Source organism: Trachypithecus francoisi, unplaced genomic scaffold (genome assembly GCF_009764315.1).
Source record: "Trachypithecus francoisi isolate TF-2019V2 unplaced genomic scaffold, Tfra_2.0 Lachesis_group10, whole genome shotgun sequence".
Classification (NCBI taxonomy): domain Eukaryota; kingdom Metazoa; phylum Chordata; class Mammalia; order Primates; family Cercopithecidae; genus Trachypithecus; species Trachypithecus francoisi.
The window spans coordinates 76,472,151-76,497,156 of record NW_022681455.1 but is presented as its reverse complement, the minus strand read 5'-3'; the positions used below and the strand labels follow the sequence as shown (position 1 = coordinate 76,497,156).

The following is a 25,006-nucleotide window of genomic DNA, read 5'->3' as shown; positions in this document are numbered from 1 at the left end:
TAAAGGAGAGACAACTTTATAAGCCCCTTTGAGTGCAGCATAATAGCGCCTCAAAATGTAGAACGTGCTGGGTGCTGTGACCCATGCCTGTAATCCCAGCACTTTGGGATGCCAGGGCAGGAGGATCACTTGGGCCCAGAAGTGCAAGACCAGCCTGGGCAACATAGTGAAACCTCATCTCTACAAAAAAATTAAAAAATTAGCCAGGTGTAGTGGTGTGTGCTTGTAGTCTCAGCCACTTGGGAGGCTGAGGTGAGAGGATCACTTGAGCCCAGGAGGTCGAGGCTGCAATAAGCCATGATCACACCACTGCACCCAAGCCTGGGTAAAAGAGTGAGACTGTGTCTTGGCCAGACGCAGTGGCTCACGCCTGTAATCCCAGCACTTTGGGAGGCTGAGGTGGGTGGATCTTGTGAGGTCAGGTGTTCGAGACCAGCCTGGCCAACATGGAGAAACCCCGTCTCTACTAAAAATACAAAAATTAGCCGGGCATGGTGGTACATGACTGTAATCCCAGCTACTCGGGAGGCTGAGGCAGGAGTATCACTTGAACCTGGGAGGCTGAGGTTGCAGTGAGCTGAGATCGTGTCACTGCACTCCAGCCTGGGTGACAGAGTGACACTCCATCTCAAAAAATAAAAATAAAAATAAAAATAAAAATAAAAATAAAAATAAAAACAGTGAGTCCATGTCCCAAAAAATTATATATATAATGTATAATCTGCTAGAAATACAAGGAAGAATAGATAGATATGAGTCCTGTAGTAGAAGATTGCACATGGCACCCTTGGACATGTGGGCCAAAAAGCAACAAGGATGTTGGCAATCTGAATAGTATATTTAATAAGTTGAATATATATGCACCAAACTTTGTGTCTTACAAAGCGAACACATACTCTTTTCCATCGCCCAAGGGCCATTTATAAACTCATTCATCTATTTAAAAAGTTCTGATTCTTCAAAGCAGAAAGTTTGTGGACCATATTTTCTGACCTCAATATAACAAATCTAGAAATAAATGTACAAAGATTAGCTTTGAAAAAGCCCAGTTTCTCAGATATTAAAAAATAATACTTTACTAAAGAATAGTTAGGTTCAGGAGGAAACCGAAGTAGCTGTTATAGACCACTAAGAAATCAATGACAATGAGGCCGGGCATGGTGGCTCACACCTGTGATCCCAGCACTTTGGGAGGCCGAGGTGGGTGGATCACTTGATGTCAGGAGTTTGAGATCGGCCTGGCCAACATGGTGAATCCCCGTCTCTACTAAAAATACAAATATTAGCCAAACATGGTGGTGGGCACCTGTGATTCCAGCTACTCTGGAGGCTGAGGCAGGAGAATTGCTTGAACTCAGGAGGTGGAGGTTGCAGTGAGCTGAGATCACACCACTTCACTCCAGCCTGGGCAACAGAGTGAGACTCCATCTCAAAAAAAAAAGAAAAGACATCAATGACAATGAGAACCAGGAGGTGTATCCAAGTGTCCATGATGGGGCACAGTGCAGACCACCAGGGTAGGGCCACACTGGGCCACTTCCACCCTCCTCACTGATATTCCCGTCCTTGTCTACCAACCAGATTGGGCTGTTTATCAGCTATGACAACGCCACCAAGCAGCTGGACACGGTCTATGACATCACACCTGAGCTGGCCCAGGCATTTCTGGAGAGGATCAGCTCCTCCAACTTTAACATGAGGAATACCTCCACCATCCACAGGCAAGGCCTAGGGCTCTGGGCCCTGGGGCTCTTTCCCAAAGTATGATCTAAGCATAAGAATTCTCTGAGCAGCAGTTCACCCAGGGAGGGAAGGGAGGTGGCTGGTCCATCTCTTTCAATAGTCCTACGTTTCTCTGTGCATATGAGGAGAGGTGTCTGCAACCTTTTTATGAAGAGGTTATGAAGCAGGGTGAAAAGGTAAATGCTTTCTGAGCATCTCCTGTGTGCCAGGCATTTAATGCAACCTTATCAAGTGCTAATTCTGGCTCTCAGCACAGAAATGAAACATTTTAAATACTCAGGACTGGGTCCTGTTCCAAAGCGAATGTGTGATTTCCATTTAAGTTGCGTCAAGTGTTGGAAATACCTCATGGGTCCCCACATTTGAGAACCGCTTGTTATCAGACCCTTAGCTGGGGAGCCCCTGGATGAGATCCTAGAATTTAGTGACCGTAATGTGATCCTCCCTAAAACCATTTCCAGCAGGGGAGGAGGGACAGGAACTCTATATGTCAGGGGTGTCAGGAAGGGAGTGGGCAATGGGAAGGGGGTGGTGAGTACTGTTCAATCCCCTCTCCTGTTACTTTTTTTTTTTTTTTTTTTTGAGACAGTGTCTCATCCTGTAACCCAGGCTGAAGTGCAGTGACATGATCTCGACTCACTGCAACCTCCACCTCCTGGGTTCAAGCAATCCTCGTGCTTCAGCCTCCAGAGTAGCTGGGACTACAGATGTGTGCCACCATGCCCAGCTAATTTGTTTGTATTTTTAGTAGAGATGGGGTTTTGCCATATTGGCCAGGCTGGTCTCGAACAGCTGACCTCTCGAACTCCTGACCTCAGGTGGTCTGCCCACCTTGGTCTCCCAAAGTGCTGGGATTACAGGCATGAGCCACCACACCTGGCCCATTCAGTCCTCTTCTTTTTTTTTGAGACAGAGTCTCACTTTGTTGTCTAGGCTGGAGTGCAGTGGTGCAATATCAGCTCACTACAACCTCCACCTCTGGGTTTAAGAGATTCTCCTGCCTCAGTGTCCCAGGTAGCTGGGATTACAGGCATGTGCCACCACACCCAGTTAATTTTTGTATTTTTCGTGGAGACTGGGTTTCGCCATGTTGGCCCGGCTGGTCTCAAACTCCTGATCTCAAGTGATCCACCCATCTTGGATTTCCAAAGTGCTGAGATTACAGGCATGAACCACTGTGCTGAGCCATCATTCAATCCTCTTGTGTTTATCTCTCAAGGTCTTTTTGCCACACTGCTCCCATCTCATATTACCTTAAGGTTTTTCAAATGAACCACTCTTAGGCAATGTACTCATAGGAAACAATTAGATCTCTTTCACCTATCTTTAGTAATTTCCACTTATTATCATGGATCCCATTTTTCTATGGTTACACACACACAAACAACCTCATGATTAAGAGCACGGGACCTAGAGCCAGACTTTGTGGCTTAATCCTGGCCCTGCTGCTTACAAATGGTATGATCTTTGCCGTTTTTACATCACCTCTCTATGCTTCCGCTTCCCCATCTGTAAAACGGGAGATAAAAATATGTCTGCTGCATTAAGGTCTTTGTAGGGATTTGCACACTTGACACATAGTAAGGGCTCAAGAAATATTTTTTCTTTTTTTTTTTGAGACAGAGTCTCACTGTGTTGCCAGGCTGGAGTGCAGGAGTACAATCTCGGCTCACTGCAACCTCCGCCTCCTGAATTCAAGCAATTCTCCTGCCTCAGCCTCCCGAGTAGCTGGGACTACAGGCACCTGCCACCACGCCCAGCTAATTTTTGTATATTTAGTAGAGACAGGGTTTCACCATGTTGGCCAGGATGGTCTTGATCTCTTGATCTTGTGATCCACCCACCTCGGCCTCCCAAAGTGCTGGGATTACAGGCGTGAGCCACCACGCCCAGCCTATTTTTTCTTTTATAATTTATTTTTTTAAAATTAATAAATACAAATTATATCTATGGTGTGCAACATGATGTTTTGAGATATGTATTCTTTGTGGAATGGCTAAATCAAGCTAATTAAGTTAGCATTACCTCACATACTTTTTTTGTGATGCAAACACTTAAAATCTACTCTTAATAATTTTCGGGTATATGATACATTGTTATTAACTGTAGTCAGCATGTACAATAGATCTCTGGAACCTCTTTTCCTATTTAACTGAAACATTGTATTCTTTATCCAAGTCTCTCCAACTCCTTTCCCACCTCCAGCTCCTGGTAACAACCATTCTAAGGCTCTGCTTCCATGAGTATGACGTTTGTTTATTTGTTTTTCAGATTCATAATATAAATGGGGTCATACAGTATTTGTCTTTCTGTGTCTGGCTTATTGCACCTAGCATAAGATCCTCCAAGTTCATCCATGCTAGCCCATATGATAGAATTTCCTCCTTTTTCAAAGCTGAAGAGCATTCCATTGTGTATCCACCAAATTAAAAAAAAAAAATCCATTCATCCACTGACGTGTTAGACACTTACGATGATTCCATGTCTTGGCTATTGTGAATTGTTATTCTCAACATGGTTATTAGCACTTACCCCTCACTTCCCCTGAGTCTTCTTTTCTTGAAGTTAAGCAGATTCCTTTTCCTCATGAGACACTTTCTTTTCCCTGGACCTGGCAGCTCTCCTGTGGACGTGTCTGAATATGTCAATATCATATACGTGAATCAACTGCCAAGGAGACAGGAGGCAGTACTCAAATCTGTGTCTCTGAGCTGGGGACTGAGGCAGGTTTTATAGGCAGAGGGTAATGAGACTCGATCTGATTGGGTCTTGCTATGAGGTGATGCTGGGAGGTGTGATCTGATTGGATCATGCCATGAGGTGATGCCAGGGCTCAATCTGATTGGATCATGGACCATGCCAAGTGGTGTCCACTTCATAATTCAGCCCCCATTCCTTGGTCCTGTCTGAGCACTTAGGTTCCACCTCTGGTTGCACATTTGGTTCGTCTGAGGATGTTCAGGTTATGTGACCTTCAAGCTGGGAGTCCGTGGCAGCTGAAAAACAACTCACCATTTTATTACAGAAAATTGAACCAGAATGGGCTGGTTCTGCGGTTACACCTCCACCACAATCCCTCCTCTTCTCACACAGGTTGGGGCTGCTGGTTTGTTTCTACGATGACCTGGAATTGCTGGATGCCACTGTGGCCCAAGTCCTGCTTCACCAGATGATCAAATGCAGCCACCTGAGGGGCTTCCAGGCTGGCGTCCAGAAGGTACAGCTGGGGTGCAAGGCCCTGAGGCCTCTGCCTCAGTTTCACTAGACAGAGAAATGGGGAGCTTAGCTTAGCCTTTGAGAGAAAACACATAGTAGTTGGGATTTAAGTCCGGTCACAGCAGATGGCACCTCAAATACTGAGATAAGTGTAACATCGAAGCCCAGACAGAAATTAGCAAAGGAACAGACCCTGGGGAGATCAAAATTTAATCAGAACAGCCGTCTCAGCCAGGCATGATGGCTCATGCCTGTAATCCCAGCACTTCGGGAGGCCACGGTGGGAGGATCATTTGAAGCCGGGAGTTTGATACCAGCCTTGTCAACATCATGAGACCCTTGTCTCTGCAAAAAATACAAAAAAATGGCTGGGCACAGTGATTCACACCTGTAATCCCAGCACTTTGGGAGGCCAAGGCGGGCAGATCACCTGAGGTTAGTTTGAGACCAGCACGGCCAACATGGTGAAACCCCATCTCTACTAAAAATATAAAAATTAGCCAGGGGTGGTGGCATGCGCCTGTAATCCCAGCTACTCAGGAGGCTGAGGCAGGAGAATTGCTTGAGCCTGGCAGGCAGAGGTTGTGGTGAGCTGAGATCACACCACTGCACTCCAGCCTGGGTGACAGAGTGAGACTCTGTCTCAAAAAAAAAAAAAAAAAAAAAAAAAGCCATATGCCTAAACTTCTAACTTAAATATGCATACAGATCACCTGGGGATCTTAAATGCAGATTCTGATTCAGGAGCTCTTGGTTGAGGCCCAGGACTCTCCTTTTCTCTCTTCTTCCTCTTTTTCCTCCTTCTTCCCTTGGCCTCCCAAAGTGTTGGGATTACAGGTGTGAGCCACTGTGCCCAGCTGACGCTGCACTTCCAACAAGCTTCTGGGTGATTCTGAAACTGCTGCTCTGGTGAGCATGCCTGGAGTGGCAGGAGATAAAGGAGTGGTTCTCGAATCTGCCTCTAGATTAGTAACATCCCTGTCAGGTGCCACCCCCAGAGATTCTGATATTATTGTTCCGGGGTGTGGCCTGGGGTATGGCCTGATTTTAAAGCTTCGCAGGTGATTTCAATGCAGCCAGGATTGAGAACACTGGATTGGAGGGTGGTTATGAGTTTCCAAGACCAGGTTCTGAACAAAGGAGCAAACACACTGTCTGTCATTTTCCTTCCTCTCCATCTCTCTGTTCTTCCATCCAGTCAAGTCTCAATTCTACCCCTTCCATTCCACTTTTTGTGGCCCTTCTCAATTTGCTTAAAATCAAAAAGATGACATGAAAACAATATTAAATGAAATTTCGATAAAGCCATCCATAATTTCACAGCAGTTTTCCACACATCACCGTAAAATCCTCAAACACATTTGACATTTGAGATTGTGGCCATCTATTTTGGTCAGTGCATTTTTTTTTTTTTGACTCATTTTTTGTGTGTGTCTTGTTCTGTCGCCCAGGCTGGAATGCAGTGGTATAATCTCAGCTCACTGCAACCTCCGCCTTCTGGGTTCATGTGGCACAATCTTAGCTCATTGCAACCTTCACCTTGCCTCAGCCTCCAGAGTAGCTGGGACTACAGGTGCGTGCCAGCATGCCGAGCTAATTTTTTGTATTTTTAGTAGAGGTGGGGTTTCACCATATTGGCTAGGCTGGTCTTGAATTCCTGACCTCAAGTGATCCGCCTGCCTTAGCCTCCCAAAGTGCTGGGGTTACGGGCGTGAGCCACCGAGCCTGACCTGTGAATGTGTATTTTTGTTTCCAAGGAAAAGAATCCCTCCCAAGCAAGCTCAAGCAAAAATAAGAAGACAAATATATTTTAAGGCCCCGGGGGTCTAAACATGTGGCAGCCCATGTTGACCAAGGAGAAGGTCGCATACAATTAGATATGAGGGAGCCCTTTGGGATCATTTAACTCAGTCATTCTCAAACTGGAGAATGCATCTAAATTACAGGGACGGCCTGTTAAAATACAGCTTGTGGCAATAGTCCAGTTTTGTGGAAGACAATTTTTTGGCACCAGGGACCGGTTTTGTGGAAGACAATTTTTTCCATGGACTGGGGCCAAGGGATTGTTTCAGGATGATTCAAGTGCATTACATTTATTGTGCTCGCCTGCCTGCCTGCCTTCCTTCCTTCCTTCCTTCCTTCCTTCCTTCCTTCCTTCTTCTTTCTTTCCTTTCTTTTCCTTCCTCCCTCCCTCCCTCTCTCTTTCTTGGTCTCTCTTTTTTCTTCTTTCCTCCTTTCCTCCCTCCCTCTCCCCTCTCCCTCCCCCTTCCCCCTCCTCCCTCTCCCCTCCCCTTCCCCTCTCCTCTCCCTTCTTGATGGAGTCTCTGTTGCCAGGGTGGAGTGCAGTGGCACGATCTTGGCTCACTGCAACCTCTGCCTCCCAGGTCCAAGCAATTCTCTGCTTCAGCCTCCCGAGTAGCTGGGACTACAGGTGCATGCCACCACGCCCCAGCTAATGTTTTTTATTTGTTTTTTTTTTTTTTTTTTTTGAGACGGAGTCTCGCTCTGTCGCCCAGGCTGGAGTGCAGTGGCACGATCTCGGCTCACTGCAAGCTCCGCCTCCCGGGTTCCCGCCATTCTCCCGCCTCAGCCTCCGAGTAGCTGGGACTACAGGCGCCCGCCACCGCGCCCGGATATTTTTTTGTATTTTTAGTAGAGACGGGGTTTCACCGTGTTAGCCAGGAGGGTCTCGATCTCCTGACCTCGTGATCCACCCGCCTCGGCCTCCCAAAGTGCTGGGATTACAGGCTTGAGCCACCGCGCCTGGCGTTTTTTATTTGTAGTAGAGACGGGGTTTCACTATGTGGCCAGGATCATTTCATTCTCTTGACCTCGTGATCCGCCTGCCATGGCCTCTTAAAGTACTGGGACTACAGGTGTGAGCCACTGCACCCGGCCTGTGCACTTTATTTCTATTATTACATTGTAATATATAATGAAATAACTATACAACTCACCATAATGTGGAATCAGTGGGAGCTCTGAGCTTGTTTTCCTGCAACTAGACAGTCCCATCTGGGGGTGATGAGAGACAGTGACAGATCATCAGGCATTAGATTCTCACAAGGAGCGCACAGACTAGGTCCTTTGCATGCACAGTTCACAATAGTTTGCTCTTATGAGAATCGAATGCTGCCTCTGATCTGACAGGAGGCAGAGCTCAGGTGGTAATGCTCACTGGCCTGCCGCTCACCTCCTGCTGTGGCTAGTTTCTAACAGATCAGGGTCCCTGTGGTCCCCATCTGTGGCCCCGGGGCTGGGGATCCCTGGATTTCGGAGCCCCACTGTCTCTGATTCAGGAGGTCCGGGAGCAGCCTGGCAATCTGCATTTCTAACACGTCCCCAGGTGGTGCAGATGCCACTGAGTGTGCTCCACACTTTGAGAGCTGCCACTGTGGTCCACCCCTTCGTTTTACAGATGTGGAAACTGATCTCTAGGGAAGGGAGTTGCTGAACTTAAGAGAACCCAGGTGCTGTGACAGCTGTTTCTTCTACTTCACTCTGCTGCCCCCCAGTGGCTATTTCAATATTGCCAGAAACCCGTTTTGGGCACCTGTCTGAAATGACGTTATTACGTAAATTCGGGTGTTAAAACATGAACCATTCTTGTTTTTTGTTACAGAATTCCTTGTATAGTAGGTGACTTTATCACATTCCTTACCGAAAGCAGTTGGAACGCACATTTTACTATCATTAGGCAGGCATATTGCAAGAAAATAATTATTAAAATGATCACAGAAATGTGCAGACAGGTGCAAGAGATAATTTTAAGGGGAAATACAGAAAAGCAAATTGTGCTTCTGTTCATATCACAACTCTGTAAAAACTACATAGTGTCTCTATATTTATAAAGTATAAGAAGTCTTGGAAGCATATACACCCAATTGCTAATCACAGTTATTTTTATGAGGTAAGATGTTCAGGAGACTTTTACTTTCTTGAACTGTGAAGAGCTATTTTTGGCCGGGTGTGGTGGCTCATGCCTGTAATCCTAGCACTTTGGGAGACTGAGGCAGGCAGATCATATGAGGTCAGGAGTTCGAGACCACACTGGCCAACATGGTGAAACCCAGTCTCTACTAAAAATACAGAAATTAGCCTCGTGTGGTGGTGAGTGCCTGTAATCCCAGCAACTCAGGAGACTGAGGCAGGAGAATCACTTGAATCCGGAAGGTGGGGGTTGCAGTGTTGCAGTGAGCCAAGACTGTGCCATTATACTCCAGCCTGGGCGACGAGAGCAAAACTCTGTCTTAAGAGAAAAAAAAGTTATTTTTACACAGATTATAAATTATCTTGAAAAGGCCCCTGGCTATTTCATGAAAGGAAAACAGCCTATATATACGGATATAGAGTTCAAGGTCACCAGAGGACAATAGATGCTATAAGAGTGCAGTGGAGTTATAAAGGGAACAACATTTCTTTCTGACATGGATTAAGGTTGATTTAATAACAAATTAATATTTAAATGAAGCGCACAGGGAATTTTTGGCACATGAAAGCCAAGGCCAGAGAAGGTGTCCTCTGTGTGGTGTCTCACTGTTTTCTCATTTCTGGGCCTGGAGGCTTTGATGGGACAAGGTCAAGGGAGGATGCTGTGGAGTCCTAATAGCCCTGGATGTGGTCAGAGGGAGCCACCGCCCTGCTTCCTGTCAACACTCATTCTCATTTGCTCTCCTTCCAGCTCAAAGCAGAACTCCTGGACATTGCCACAGAGAACCAGACGCTCAATGAGACCCTGGGTTCTTTGTCGGATGCGGTTGTAGGTTTGACCTACAGCCAACTGGAATCTCTCTCCCCCGAGGCTGTGCACAGAGCCATCTCCACCCTCAACCAGGTCTCGGGTTGGGCCAAGAGCCAGGTCATCATCTTGTCTGCCAAATACTTGGCCCATGAGAAGGTCAGCTGGAGTTTTAAACTCTTCTTTATTCCCCTGCGATGACCTAAGTGTATTAGTCCTCCCAGGCTGCCATAACAATATACTGTAGATTGAGTGGCATAAACAACATACATTTATTTTTCACAATAGTGGAGACTGGGAAGTCCAACATCAAGGTGTCACAAATGTAGGTTTTATTCTGAGGCCTCTTCTCTTGGCCTGTAGGTGGCCTCCGTCTTGCTGTGTGCTCACCCGACCGCATGAAAGCAAGCTCTCTAGTGTTTCCTCTTACAGGGAAACTAATCCCATTGGATCAGGGGATCCTGACCATCACCTGACCATCATTATCTCATGACATCATCTAACCCTTAAAGGCCTCACCTCCCAATACCATCACATTAGGGATTAGGGGTTAGGACTTTGACATACGAATTCTTGGGGGACACAAATATTTAATCCATAACAGTCATATACACACAGCAGGGGCAACCAATCGGTAAGAAGATGATGCTGAGGAGGACTGCCTGGGTTCAAATCCTCGCTTTGTCATTTACTAGCTGTGTGACACCGGGCAATTTGCTTACTTTCACTTTGCTTCAGTTTCTCTATTTGTAAAATGTGGACAACAATAGCACTTACTGCCGGACAATGTGGCTCACACCTGCAATTCCAGCACTTTGGGAGGCTGAGGTGGAGTATCACCTGAGGCTAGGAGTTTGGGACCAGCCTGATCAATGTGGTGAAACCCCATCTCTACTAAAAATACAAAAATTAGCTGGACGTGGTGGTGCGTGCCTCTAATCCCAGCTGCTCGGGAGGCTGAGGCAGGAGGATGGCTTGAACCTGGGAGGCGGAGGTTGCGGTGAGCAGAGATTGTGCCACTGCACTCCAGCCTGGGTGACAGAGCAAGACCCTGTCTCAAAAAAAAATTAAACAACAACAACAACAACAACAAATCAGTAGCACTTACCCTGTAGCATTGCTGCAAATATTATGAGTTGGTACACATGAAGAAGCTAGACCACCAGGTGACACCAGAGAGTATGAGTTCAAGGGGCGTAGCCGTCACTGAGTGGGATCAACGTGTGGGACTCATCCCAGGATTTTCCTGCCTGCTGTTGAGCTGCTATTAGGTTGATGCAAAAAGCAATCACAGTTTTTGCCATTACTTTGGGATTAGGGATGATGCTATTTTATTCCAATCTTGGGCTGCAGAGAAGGAACTGTCAGGCAGACAGTCCTCTTTGGTGGGGACAGGAGTCTTAATCTGTGTTCTAGCTGCTCCTGGGGTAGACAATGGACATTCTTTTGGGGACAATTAGTGTCCCTAGGTTGGGAACAGTCCAGAGGGCTCCAAATCTGAGAGACGTGAGTTCTAAGCATTTTGGTGTCATCTTTTTTTTTTGTTTGTTTGCTCTTGTCACCCACGCTGGAGTGCAATGGCACAACCTCAGCTTACTGCAACCTCTGCCTCCCGGGTTCAAGCAATTCTCCTGCCTCAGCCTTCCGAGTAGCTGGGACTACAGGCGCCCACCACCACACCCAGCTAATTTTTGTATTTTTAGCAGAGACGAGATTTTGCCATGTTGGCCAGGCTTGTCTCGAACTCCTGACCTCGTAATCCACCCACCTTGGCCTCCCAAAGTGCTGGGATTACAGGTGTGAGCCACCGTGCCTGGCCTTTGGTGTCCTTCTCATTTAGTCCACACTCCTGGCCACTTCCCAGGATGCAAACTGGCTCACAAGGATTGGATTAGGATCCATTCCAATCAAATAATAATAACAAACATTTATTTATTTTTTACCTCTGGATATTAATTTTAATTACTTTGAAACAACATAATTTACTATCAGATGGTTAACAAGCACCCATTATAATTGCTAAACTGTGAATTCAGTATTAAGTGTGTCTGACTAACTATACAAAACTCATCAATTTTTCTTTTGACGAAAGGTAGCAGGCTGGGCGTGGTGCCTTATGCCTGTAATCCCAGCATTTTGGGAGGCCGAGATGACCAGCCTGGACAACATAGTGAAATCCTGTCTCCACTAAAAATAGAAAAATTAGCTGGGCATGATGGTGCATACCGGTAATTCCAGCTGCTTCCAGGCCGAAGCAGGAGAATCGCTTGAACCCAGGAGGCAGAGGAGGTTGCAGTGAGCCGAGATCATGCCACTGTACTCCAGACTGGGCTGAGCTACAGAGCAAGACTCTGTCTTAAAAAAAAAAAAAAGTAGTAGAAATCTCAAAGAATAAAAGAGAGACTACTCCATAAAGGTCATGTTTACTAACCTAGCACCATCATTCCAGTGTTAGTACCTCCCATGCAGCTGGAAGGAGGATATGGGAAGAGGTAAAGATGTTGAAAATGTAAGAGGCTCCATTTTGCTTGCTCTAAAGCAAAATACCACAGTGTCTCATAAAGAAGAAAGTCATTGAGGTTGGAAATGAAAACAAAAGCTTTTGATTCAGGTGGTAAAGGGGTTTAAGAGTTATAGAGTAGAATCCATGCACCCAGAAGGCAGTGCTGGAGTCAGCCTCAGGAACTGAGGGGTTTCTTCCCCTTTTTTTCTTTTTTGAGACAGGGTCTCAGTGTGTTGCCCAGGCTGGAGTGCAGTGGTCTGATCTTGGCTCACTTTAGCCTTGACCTCCCAGGCTCAGGTGATCCTCCCACCTCAGTCTCCTTAGTAGCTGGGACCACAGGGGTGTGCCACCATGCTGGCCTGATTTTTTGTATTTTTTTGTAGAGATGGGATTTTGCAATGTTGCCCAGGCAGATCTCAAACTCCTGGGCTCAAGCAATCTACTCGCCTTGGCTGCCCAAAGAGCAAGAGTAGGGGATTTCTTCTTGGCATCCAAGTCTTTTTAAATTTCTTCAAGTTTTTAAAGCTAGGTTTGGTATGTCATGGTTCTGAGCCAGCTATATTTCAACCACATTCTCCGAAGTAAATCCAAGTGGGAACTGGAGCAGGATGCCGGTAGGGAGGGCGAGGGAGGGATGGAGGGCAGCTGTAGTTCCGAGGGCTGGTCCTAGCCTGCTTCCTCCATCGCAGGGCTAAGGGAGGGGGATGTGGAATAACAAACATTTACTGAACACTTACTATGTGCCAGGTTGTGTTCTAAGTGAGTTAATCATTTAATCCAACAATCCTCTGAAGTCAGTAGTGCTATCATCTCCATTTTCCAGTTCATTCATGTGAGGTACAGAGTGTGTAAGAGAACTGGAAAAGGCCACATCAAAGTTACGCAGCTGGGATTGAACCCAGGGCACCTGGCCTCAGAGCGGTCTTGTTTAACTCTGGTGCTCACTGTCTCCACCATGGCACCATGACCAATGCCCACCCATTCCCACTTTCTGACTCAGGTATCAGGCCAGCCCATTCATCTGGTCTCTTCTCGCCTCATGGTGACTTTATGCTGAAGGCTTTGAATCCTTGTTTCTGGACCTCGACTGGGGCTCCATGGGTCCACCTTGACAGTCCTCTCTGAATTTGATTTTAGGGAGTTAGGGAGACTGTTTTGTTCCCTCCCAGCCCAGGACAAAGTGGTTTGTTTCTTCCCTAATATCCAACTCTTCCTACTGAGGAGTGAGGCCACTTTTACTCAGAAGGCAAGAGGTCAAAAGGTCTTGCCTTCTTTGAAGACAGCATGAGATCACCCATTATACACAGAATAACTAAAGGAACCCACTCAGCTGTCTTTCATGGAACCAAAGCATGTCCTTGATTATATGGAAAACTTTCTAGCATCTTCACTCTAAAGGAAGGAAAAAAACCCACGTAATTTCTTTCTTTTCTTTTTTCTTTTTTTTTGAGATGGAGTTTTGCTCTTGTTGCCCAGGCTGTAGTGCAATGGCACAGTCTCAGCTCACTGTAACCTCCGCCTCCTGAGTTCAAGCAATTCTCTTGCCTCAGCCTCCCAAGTAGCTGGGATTACAGGCACCTGCTACCACACTTGGCTAATTTTTGTATTTTTAGTAGAGATGGGGTTGTACCATGTTGGCCAGGTTGGTCTCGCACTCCTGACCTCAGGTGATCCACCCACCTTGGCCTCTCAAAGTACTGGGATTACAGGCGTGATCCACCACACCTGGCAAACTCTCTTTCTTGATAGAAGGAAGGAAGGCCTGTGGAGGCAGCATCTGTCTGGCTCACTGTTGTGCCCCTAAGGTGTCACCCATCCCGATGCTTGGCACATAGATGGGCTGAGTGCATGTTGGAGAGGTGAAAGGCGGGAGCAGAGCCTGACTGTGCGGCTGCTCCTCTTTCAGGTGCTGTCTTTCTACAATGTCGGCCAGATGGGCGCGCTGCTGGCCGGGGTCAGCACCCAGGCCTTCTACAGCATGAACAGCAAGGACCTCTCGCAGGTCCTGAGAAGTGCCGTTTCCCAGTACGTGTCTGACTTGTCACCTGCCCAGCAGCAAGGTATCCTCAGCAAGGTGAGAGGATGATGTCTGGTGCTCAGCCACATGTCTCAGGGTGTGTTTTTGGGGTTTGGTGAGTGGGTTGTGACTTTGGGCCATGAACCCAGGGCTGGGATTGTCTCAGTCGTTGGTGTCTGTGGTGGCTCTGCCTTCTCCTGGTGGCACACCTTCCCTCCTTTCCAGACAGAACCCTTTGGTCATGCTGTCATTCTTCCCAGACCCCTTTGTTCTCCCAGACAGTCTAATCTGGAAGACTTTTCTTTTTCTTTTCTTTTCTTTTTTTTTGAGACGGAGTCTTGCTCTGTCACTCAGGCTGTAGCGCAGTGGTGCGATCTTGGCTCACTGCAAGCTCCGCCTCCCGGGTTCACGCCATTCTGCCTCAGCCCTCTGAGTAACTGGGACTACAGGTGCCCACCACCACGCCCGGCTAATTTTTTGTATTTTTAGTAGAGACGGGGTTTCACTATGTTGGCCAGGATGGTCTCGATCTCCAGATCTCATGATCCACCCACCTCGGCCTCCCAAAGTGCTGGGATTACTGGCTTGAGCCACCGTGCCCGGCCTGGAAGACTTTTCTTAAATCAGGTTTCCTGATCTTATAACACTTCAAGTTTTTTTTTTTTTTTTTTTTTTGAGACAGTCTTTCTGTGTTGCCCAGGCTGGAGTACAGTGGTACAATCATAGCTCATCACAGTCTCCTGGGCTCAAGCAATCATCCTGCCTCAACTTTCTGAGTAGCTGGGACCACAGGCATGCATCACCATGCCTGGCTAATTTTTTAACTTTGTAGAGACATGGTCTTGTTATGTTGCCCAGGCTAGTCTGGAACTCCTGGCCTAAAGCCACCATGTCTGGCTAATTTATTCATTTTTCGTAGAGCTGGAGTATTGCTATATTGCCAGGCTGCCCAACTCCTGGCCTCAAATAATCCTTCTGCTTCAACCTTCCAAAGTGCTGAGACTACAGGTGTGAGCCACGGTGCCTGGCCTAAAATTTGTTTTTCAAATCTAAAAATAAACCCCAAAGTTCTAGGGTGCATCTGAAAGCCCTTTTCATGGTCCACAGCCATGTCTGTATTCTGTTTTTTTGTTTGTTTGTTTAGATAGGGTCTTCCTCTATTACCCCAGTCAGCATGCAGTGGCATGATCTTGGTTCACTGCAGCCTCGACCTCCAGGGCTCAAGTGATCCTCCCACCTCAGCCTCCCAAGTAGCTGGGACTACAGACCTGTGCTGCTCACTAATTTTTGTGTTTTTTCTAGAGATGGGGTCTTGCCATGTTGCCTAGGCTGGTCTCAAACTCCTGGGTTCAAGTGATCCACCCGCCTCGGCCTCCTACAGTTCTGGCATTACAGGCATGAGCCACCATGCCTGGCCCCTTTTTAACTTGTCAGGGAGTCTTTCGACATCTTGCCCTATCAGGTCTGTTCTGTCCAACAGCAAAATCTGTTAAGAAACCAAAACCTGGCCAGGTGAGGTGGCTCACGCCTATAATCCCAGCACTTTGGGAGGCTGAGGTGGGTAGATCATGAGGTCAGGAGATTGAGACCAGCCTGGCCAACACGGTGAAACCCCGTCTCTACTAAAAATACAAAAAATTAGCTGGGCGTGGTGGTGCACTCCTGTAGTCCCAGCTCTTCGAGAGGCTGAGGCAGGGAAATTGCTTGAACCCAGGAGGTGGAGATGTGGAGATTGCAGTGAGCCAAGATTGTGCCACTGAACTCCAGCCTGGCGACAGAGCCAGACTCCCATCTCAAAAACAAACAAACAAACAAACAAAAACCTAAGGGGTCTGGCCTAAAACACCAACATCTTACAGATAGCAAGTAGCCCATACAGTTAAAATAAAGAAATAAAGAGCATGGGTTGCATGGGTTTTGGAATCAGACAGACTTGGGCTTGAATCTCACTTACTGACTTTCAACTCATCACACTTTAAGTCTCTGCTTCCTCGCCTGTGAAATGGGGATGATGCTATGCTCCACTTCCTAGGGTTGCTGAGCAGGTCTGATGGATTTTATTGCCTGTGATGGAGTGTCCGGCCCTTCCTCAAAGCTCAGTGCATTTTTTACAAGGTTGTTTTGATGCTTCTCACTTTTGGCAGATGGTGGAAGCCGGAGACACTGCCTCAGGCATTGTGGAGATACAAGGGGCTTTCTTTAAGGAAGTGTCTCTCTTTGATTTAAGGAGGCAACCTGGATTCAACTCTACAGTCCTGAAGGATAAGGAACTTGGAAGGAGCCAGGTACTGCCATGAAGCACAGATCGATCCTATATTTCTGACTCTCTGTCTTGTGAGAATGAATGGTCTGTTTTAAGGTTAATTTGATAAAAGAAATTTATTTCTGTGTGATTAGTATAGGAGGCAGAATAGTATAATGTTAAGAAGTTGGACAGGCTGAGGCAGGAGGATCGTTTGACGCCAGGAGTTTGAGACCAGCCTGGGCAACATAGCAAGACCCTGTCTCTACAAAAAGTTAAAAAATTAGCCAGGCATGGTGATGCATGTCTGTGGTCCCAGCTGCTCAGGAGACTGAGGCAGGAGGATCACGTGAGCCTGGGAGTTCCACAATGCAGTGAGCTATGGTCATGCTACTGCACTCCAGTCTGGGCAACAAAGCAAGACCCTGTCTCTTAAAAAAAATGTTAGACAACACCTGAGCATGAATTCTGGCTCCCACTTATTTATTAGCTTTGGAGAAGGTCCTTATATGGCCTCAGTTTTCTCATGTGCAAAATGGGGATAATTTTGATAATAAAATGAGGGTCACTGTTATATGCCACGTGGGTTGTGTGCTGTAAATATTTGCGACTATTATGTGTGTTATTAAATGCTGTGAGCATTGAGGCCACTTGGGGGGATGGTGCTGTTGAAGTGGATGCTCTGCCTTAATACCGTCCTTGACTTCCTTTGTATCCAGTCAGTCTTCATTACATGCACTCAGGAAATGTTTATCAAGCACCGCCTAACAATGCGCCAGGCACCGCTCACAGTGCTGACAGTGCAAAAGTGAATGAAATCCCAGACACAAATCCCTGTCTGTTGTAGGGGCTCTTGCTCAGGGTCTCTCATGAGGCTGGATGATATCCCGGTTATCTATTGCTGTGTCACAAACCACCTCTAAATTTAGTGACAGTGGCAACCATTTTATTTTATTTTGTTTTATTTTTTGAGACAGTCTCTCTCAGTCACCGAGGCTGGAGTGCAGTGGCACAATCTTGGCTCACTGTAACCTCCTCCTCCTCCCGAGTTCAAGCAATCCTCATGGCTGTGCCTCCTGAGTAGCTGGGATTACAAGCACACGCCATCATGCCTGGCTAATTTTTGTGTTTTTTATAGAGACAGGGTTTCACCATGTTGGCCAGGCTGGTGTCGAACTCTTGACCTCAAGTGATCTGCCCGCCTTGGCCTCCCAAAGTCCTGGGATTAGAGGTGTGAACCAGGGCACCCGGCCAATAGTTTTATTTTGGAAAATACATCCTGCCACCAAAGACTTCAAGATACTTTTGTCTCAGCCACTGAACTGATGGGATTGCCATTTCCTGAAAGGGGAAAGACCGTGGGAGGGTCTCCGAATTTGACTCTGTGCCCAAGGGAATCTCTGGGGCCGCAAACAGTGTCCAGAATTTCCCTCCATCACCCACTCCTTTTGCCTGGGCTTTTGTGCTGCTTTCTGGCTCTCAGCTACCATATCTAATGCTAGCTCATAATTTATTCTGTTTGGGGAATGATGCTCAAAGTTTCAGAGTCAATAAAATAGACAAATGTAGTACTTGATTGCATCTGCAAGTTAGGGATTCTGTAAAATTATGTTCCTTAAAACAAATGACTCCCTTGTCTACTTGGCATTGTTCTAGAGTGCTCATTGGGGGGTGGTTTGAAGGGATCACATGCTGCTGGCTGCAGGTACTTTATTGCTGGTGCTTTCTAGCCCATCCTGGTCTATTCTGGGATGCCTGGTGTTCAGGACCTGGCAGGCACACATGTAAGTAGGAGCCACAGGGAGTTCTCAACTGGTCAGCAGTTTTATAAATCACAGGAAGTAAAACTCCAGCCCTGCCAGCAACATCTTTGCCTCTCATCTGCCTCATGGGGTATAGAGAATCACCTGGAGTGTGAGAACAGGGCTCTGGAATTACCTTGACGCCAGTTCAAATCCAGGCACCGCCACTTAGCGATGGTGTAGTCCTAGGTAACTCACATAGCCTGTTAAGCCTCCATTTCCCCATCTGCAAAATGGGATTGTGGAGCACCTTCCTGATGGGGCCTCACAGTGTTGGGCACACGCTGAGTGTGCCATCAGTGCTGTCCATCATTCTCTTCTCGCAGGCTCTGTTCCTGTATGAGCTTCTGTTAAAGACTACCAGAAGGCCTGAGGAGCTTCTGAGGTAGGAAAATGTAACTTGGCCTGGGTGCCGAACAGGCCCTTCAGAACCTTTTGCCAGAGCAGCCTACTTTCCCAGGAGGGAGAGTTAGGCAGTCACGTCTGTAGTGTGTGTCTGATCATATCTGTCTTCTCTTGATCTTTCTTTCCTCTCCTCCTCACCTCCTTCCTCTCCTGAGTCCCTTGTTTTGTTTTCTAGTGCTGGGCAGCTGGTCAAAGGCGTGACCTGCTCACACATTGATGCCATGAGCACTGACTTCTTTCTGGCCCATTTCCAGGATTTTCAGAACAACTTCGCCGTGCTTTCACCGTATCAGGTACTGTTAAAGCATTTTCCAGCTTCTAATTCTCTCTCCCTACCCCAGTCACTGGGCCTGGATTAGCTGTGGCGTCTAAAGATCTTTATGCCAGAATTATTTAGATGCAAGTGATGACTTAGGGCCAAAGATTGAGCCAGGTTTTTTCCAGTTTCTTTTTAAACAGCTCCAAATACCCACATCTCTACAGCCAGAGTATCAACAGATTGGTTATTCTATACTCAAATTTGAACCTTAAAATATATTCATAAGGGATAGTATTTTGCATGTTCATAATTATGTTCTCGTGGGTTGAAAGGTAATCCTTTAGCTAATATTCCAGGAGTAGCTGTGAATGCGAACAGTACTCTGAGAGCATTTTCTTTCTCACTTAAAACTTCATTTTCCAAAAGATTATGGAGGCTATTTAACTCTTGGGAGATTAGAAGCAGTAACTGATGGTTTTTTTTTTTTTTTTTTTTTTTGAGACAGAGTCTTGCCCTGTTGCCCAGGCTGGAGTAGAGTGGCATGATCATGGTTTACTGCAGCCTCAACCTCCTGGGCTCAAGAGATCCTCCCGCCTCAGCTTCTTGAGTAGCTGGGACTAAAGGCACACCACCATGCCTGGCTAATTAATTTATTTTTTTGTAGAGATAGGGTCTTGATATGTTGCCCAGGTTGGTCTCAAATTCCTGGGCTCAAGTGATCCTCCTGCCTCAGCCTCTCAAAGTGCTGGGATCACAGGCATGAGCCACTACACCCAGCCAGTGACTGATTTTTCACAGTGTCTAAGCTAGTAAACACAGGCCTTGCAACATTTGAACTTTTGGTGTAACCCGTTGGCTTACAGACTCCTGTAATGGATAGAAAAAGCACCTTCTCAACTCTGGCCTTGCATTTCAGACCAGAATGAAGAATTTCCAAAGAGGAAATTATCTCCCAGAAAATCAGGAAGCATAGAGTGCTTGGTGTATAACCCTTCAAGATCATTAGAGGAATATGCAAAGTTTTAATGAAGCTCTCTCATTCCCTTGGGCTGTTAATTCTGTTAGTGATTCTCAAAGTTGAGCTTGCATCAGCATTGTCTGGAAGGCTGTAAAAACACAAATTGGAGACCCCACTCCCAGAGTTTTACATATAGTAGGTAAGGGGTGAGGCCTGAGACTTTGCATTTCTAATTGGTTTGCTGGTACAAACCACTGACCTATATTAAAAGACCTGCCTAGGTGGGCAAGCCAATAACTGAGCAAATGGATGGAGGCCAGACCTGCTTTGAGGAAGACCTACATGTTCGAGCAGGAAGAGTTACCCCAGTGAAGGTGCTTTCCTAGGCTTCCAGCTCTCAGAGCCTTCACGTACCAGTTAATTAGATAATTTGCCCTTCTCATTTATATTTTTACTAAAAACACATTATTATTGTTATTATTATTATTATTGTTGAGACAGTACCTTGCTCTGTTGCCCAGGCCGGAATGCAGTGGCTCAATCTTGGCTCACTGCAACCTCCACCCCTGGGTTCAAGTGATTCTCCTGCCTCATCTCCTGAATAGCTGGGATTCTAGGTGCCCACCACCATACCTGGCTACTTTTTGTATTTTCAGTAGGGATGGGGTTTCACCATGTTGGCGAGGCTGGTCTCAAACTCCTGACCTCCAGCGATCCACCAGCCTCAGCCCTAAAGTGCTGGGATTACAGGCATGAGCCACCATGCCCATCCTGAAAACATATAATTATTACAAAACAAACAAACAAACAAAACAAAACAAAAAAACCCCACAATACAGAGAAAGTAAAATTTCTCCAATTTTCCCCAAAGCAGTTGTTCTCAACAGAGTACTGTTTTGCCCTCTTAGGGGACTTTTGGCCATGTCTGCAAACACTTTTGGTTGTCACAACTGGAGCCGAGCTATTGGCATCTAGTGGGTAGAGGCCGGGGTGGTGTTCAACATCCTGCAATGCGTAGGACAGCACCAGTACACAGAGGTATCTGGTCCAAAATGTCAATAATACTGAGGTGAGCAACCGTGTTTCAGAGGTAACTATAAAGAACAGTTTGCTATCATTTTTTTTTTTTTTTTTGAGACGGAGTCTCGCTCTGTCACCCGGGCTGGAGTGCAGTGGCCGGTTCTCAGCTCACTGCAAGCTCCGCCACCCGGGTTTACGCCATTCTCCTGCCTCAGCCTCCGAGTAGCTGGGACTACAGGCGCCTGCCACCTCGCCCAGCTAGTTTTTTGTTTTTTTTTTTTTTGTATTTTTTAGTAGAGACGGGGTTTCACCGTGTTAGCCAGGATGGTCTTGATCTCCTGACCTCGTGATCCGCCCGTCTCAGCCTCCCAAAGTGCTGGGATTACAGGCTTGAGCCACCGCGCCCGGCCTGCTATCATTTTTGAGAGTTTTCTTTTACGTATAAAATATAGGCCAGGCGCAATGACTCATGCCTGCAATTCTAGCACTTTGGGAGGCTGAGGTGGGAGGTTCATTTGAGGACAGGACTTTGAAACCAACCTGGGAAACACAGCAAGACTAACTGTACAAAAAGTACAAAAATTAGCCAAATGTGGTAGCACATGCCTGTAGTCCTAGCTACTTGGGAAACTGAGACAGGAGGATCACTTGAACCCAGGAGTTCAAGGCGGCAGTGAGCTATGATCGAGTCACTGCATTTCAGCCTGTATGACAGAGTGAGACTCTATCTCTAAACCAAATTTAAAAAACCTTATCTATTTACATGTAATATAAAAACCACAAGTGGGCTGGGCACAGTGGTCCATGCCACTTTAGGAGGCCGAGATGGTGGATCACTTTAGGTCAGGCGTTCAAAACCAGCCCGGCCAACTTGGTGAAACCCCATCTCTACTAAAAATACAAAAAAAAAAAAAAAAAAAAAAATTAGCTATGCATGGTGGCAGGTGCCTGTAATCCCAGCTACTTGGGAGGCTGATGCAGGACAATTGCTTGAACCAGGAAGGCGGAGGTTGCAGTGAGCTGAGATTACGCCACTGTACCACTGGGTACAAAGTGAGACATTGTCTCAAAAAAAAAAAAAAAAACCACAAGTGAGTTCATACTATACACACTGTTCTGTTTATATATATAGCTAAGATATATATAGATATGTAACTATATATATAACTATATATATAGTTAAGCTATGTATAACTATATATAATTAAATATAACTATATATAGTTAAATATAACTGTATAACTATATGTGTAGTTAAGCTATATATATAGTTTAACAGAATAGTGTGTACAGTATGAGCTCATTTGTGATTCTTACATTATGATGTAACTATATGTATGCACATGCATAAAATATCACAGACATCATTTAATGTTCATATATATAAATCTACCTTATTTAAAACAAGTAGGTGCACTATTCCATTGTATGTATATATCATAATCTACTTAACCAATCCCCTGCTGAGGAATATTAAAATTATATCTCCCTTTCTTGCAGATATAAAACAATTGCGATGAGCATCACACTTAAATGTCTGTGTTCATGTTTGTTATTGCAATTTTCTCATCCATAAACTGGGCAGAGTAGTAGTACCTACATCATAAGGTGCTGTATTGCATAAGTGAATACATATGAAGCACTTAGAATAGTGCCTGGCACATGGAAAGCACTACTTGTGTTTGTTCTTCTTCTTACTGCACGAAATCCCCAGAACTGCTTAATCTTTCAGGTTAATTGTTTGGCGTGGAAATACTGGGAAGTTTCCAGGTTGTCTATGCCACCTTTCCTCTTGGCTGCACTCCCGTAAGTGAACATCAGCCCCCACTTTCTGGCTCAGCAGTAAGATCGGTGGGAATCACTGAAGTCAAAGTGATTCTCTCCCCACTGGGTTTTCTTGAGGAACTAGAGGCAGAGTGGAGCGTGCCTTAGACAGTTAAGCCCTTGAGATCCAGGATTTCAATTCTGAGTATCATATAGACATTTCAGACAGACCTTCTTGCTTTTCATGTTATGTAAAAACCAAGCCAAAGCAACCGAAGCCTGAATGGGTGTCAGTGAGGCAGGTCCCACTGGCCTGGCTTTGTGGCTGTGCCAGGCTTCAGGGGAATCAGGGCTGATGGGAGCAGTAGGTGTTTCTCCTGGCATGTGTGAGCTTTCAGACCTGCAGGGTAGCCCTGCTTTTCAAACATGATCTGGACATTGTTTCTCTCCTTCTCTCCTTCTTTATTTCCTTCTACCTTATTTTGCTCTTATTATCTTCATTCATTAAAAAAAAAAAAGTTCATTGAGTACTTGCTGTATGCTAGTTCTCAGATAGCTAAATTTTCTATCTGAAAATTTAGAAATTCCTATTAGTTTATGAGACCTTGTAATTTCATGGTGGGAGAGGGAATAGACAAACATGAAGCCAATTATAGTATCAGGTTGATATTTGGTTGAAAGCAACAGAACTGAAACTGAAACTGGATTATGCAATAAAAGGGAATTTTTGGTTCAGGTAACTGGAAAGTTGAGAGGGACTTCAGGCATGGGTGGATCTAGGCATTCAAATGATGTCATTTGTCTCTTGTCCCAGCTTATCTCTGCTGGCTTCACTATCAGGCAAGTTCTTTCTCTGTGGAAACCCTGGCAGATCTAAGGTTAAATTTTCCCAGCTTCATATTCAGGGAAAAGAGAAAAACATTCTCTTCCCATCGTTCTCAATACACGTCTTGGGTTTGACTCTCATTGACCTTAATTGGGCGAATTTATTTTCCTTGAACCAATCAGTGAGGTTGGGAGGATGGGTAACTTTGACTGACTTTAATCTGTATTGCACCTCTGGGGCTGGAGAGAAACCATAAGGACTTAGAGTGAGAGAGATGGTTTTCCAAGAAAGACCAGGTGCTTTCCAAGAAAGCCAAGTGCTGTTATTCACCTCTGTTAGCACAGAGATGTAAGAACATGTTTCAGGGAAGATGTTGAATCTGGTTTTCGAACAGTCAAGTGGTGGGGTTGAGTAGGCCACATGGGTTTCATGGAGCCTTTCTCAACTTTTTTATTGCTTTCCAAAGGAGAGGCAAAGGAGAGGGATAATGAGCACTGGGCACAGAGGAGGGAATATCACCTATAGACTGGAGAGACAGAGGAGACTGAACTAGTGCTGGATGGAGAGTTTAAGATGGATATTCCAGGCAGTGGAATGGGGATGTCTGGTTCAGCAGTGGGTAAGAAAAGCAAATCACTCTGGGAACACATCGGGGTATGTCTGCAGAGTAGATAGGGGAGAGAAGGCCAGAGAGGTAAGGAACATCAGATCATGGGGGCTTTGTGAAGTGAGGAGTTTCACTCATATTCTGTGTGCAGCCATCAGATTTATATTTCAGAAAGATCATAGCCACTACCCACGTGGAGGACAGAATGCAGGGAGGCTGAATGGAAAGAAGGGAGACAGCTGAAGATTATTTCAGTAACCCAGATCTTGGCATGGCATTTCTTCCACTCATTCATGTCTCAGCTCAAATGGAACTGCCTTAGAAGGGGCTCGTTTGATTATCCCCATTGTCATTTTCTTTTACAGAGCCATTTTATTTTCTTCCTTACATTAATTAATTAATTAATTAATTAATTTTTGAGACAGAGTCTCCCTCTGTCACCCAGGCTGGAGGGCAGTGGTGTAATCTTGGCTCATTGCAACCTCTGCCACCTGAGTTCAAGAGATTCTCCTACCTCAGCCTCCCCAGTAGCTGGGATTACAGGTGTGTGCCACCACGCCTGGCTAATTTTTGTATTTCTTGGTAGAGACAGGGTTTCACTGTGATGGCCAGGCTGGTCTCAAACTCCTGACCTCAGGTGATCTGCTTGCCTTGGCCTCCCAAGTGCTGGGATTACAGGCGTGAGCCACTGTGCCTGCCTTCTTCCTTACATTTATTAATAGCTGAAATGACCTGTTTTATTCATTGGTTTCTGTGTTTCTTCTCTCTACTAGAATTAAGCACCATGAATGCAGGACCACTTGTGTCTTGTTCATTGTTATATTTGGTGCCTAGAATAGTGCCTGGCTTACTGTAGATGTTTTGTAGATATTTGCTGGATGAATGAAGAAATAAATAAACCAGTGG

At 45.9% G+C, this 25,006-nt stretch overlaps 1 protein-coding gene across 1 annotated transcript in view; it reads left to right on the top strand.

Moving 5' to 3' along the window:
* Window positions 1–25,006, top strand: part of OTOA (otoancorin) — an 85,947-nt gene that overhangs the window by 20,150 nt on the left and 40,791 nt on the right. Inside the window, exons 9-16 of the mRNA XM_033219832.1 lie at window positions 1,582–1,721; window positions 4,837–4,960; window positions 9,641–9,856; window positions 14,107–14,274; window positions 16,362–16,502; window positions 18,588–18,646; window positions 18,842–18,959; window positions 22,636–22,709. Coding sequence (XP_033075723.1) covers window positions 1,582–1,721; window positions 4,837–4,960; window positions 9,641–9,856; window positions 14,107–14,274; window positions 16,362–16,502; window positions 18,588–18,646; window positions 18,842–18,959; window positions 22,636–22,709 — 1,040 coding nt within the window. The remainder of the gene's footprint in view (window positions 1–1,581; window positions 1,722–4,836; window positions 4,961–9,640; window positions 9,857–14,106; window positions 14,275–16,361; window positions 16,503–18,587; window positions 18,647–18,841; window positions 18,960–22,635; window positions 22,710–25,006) is intronic.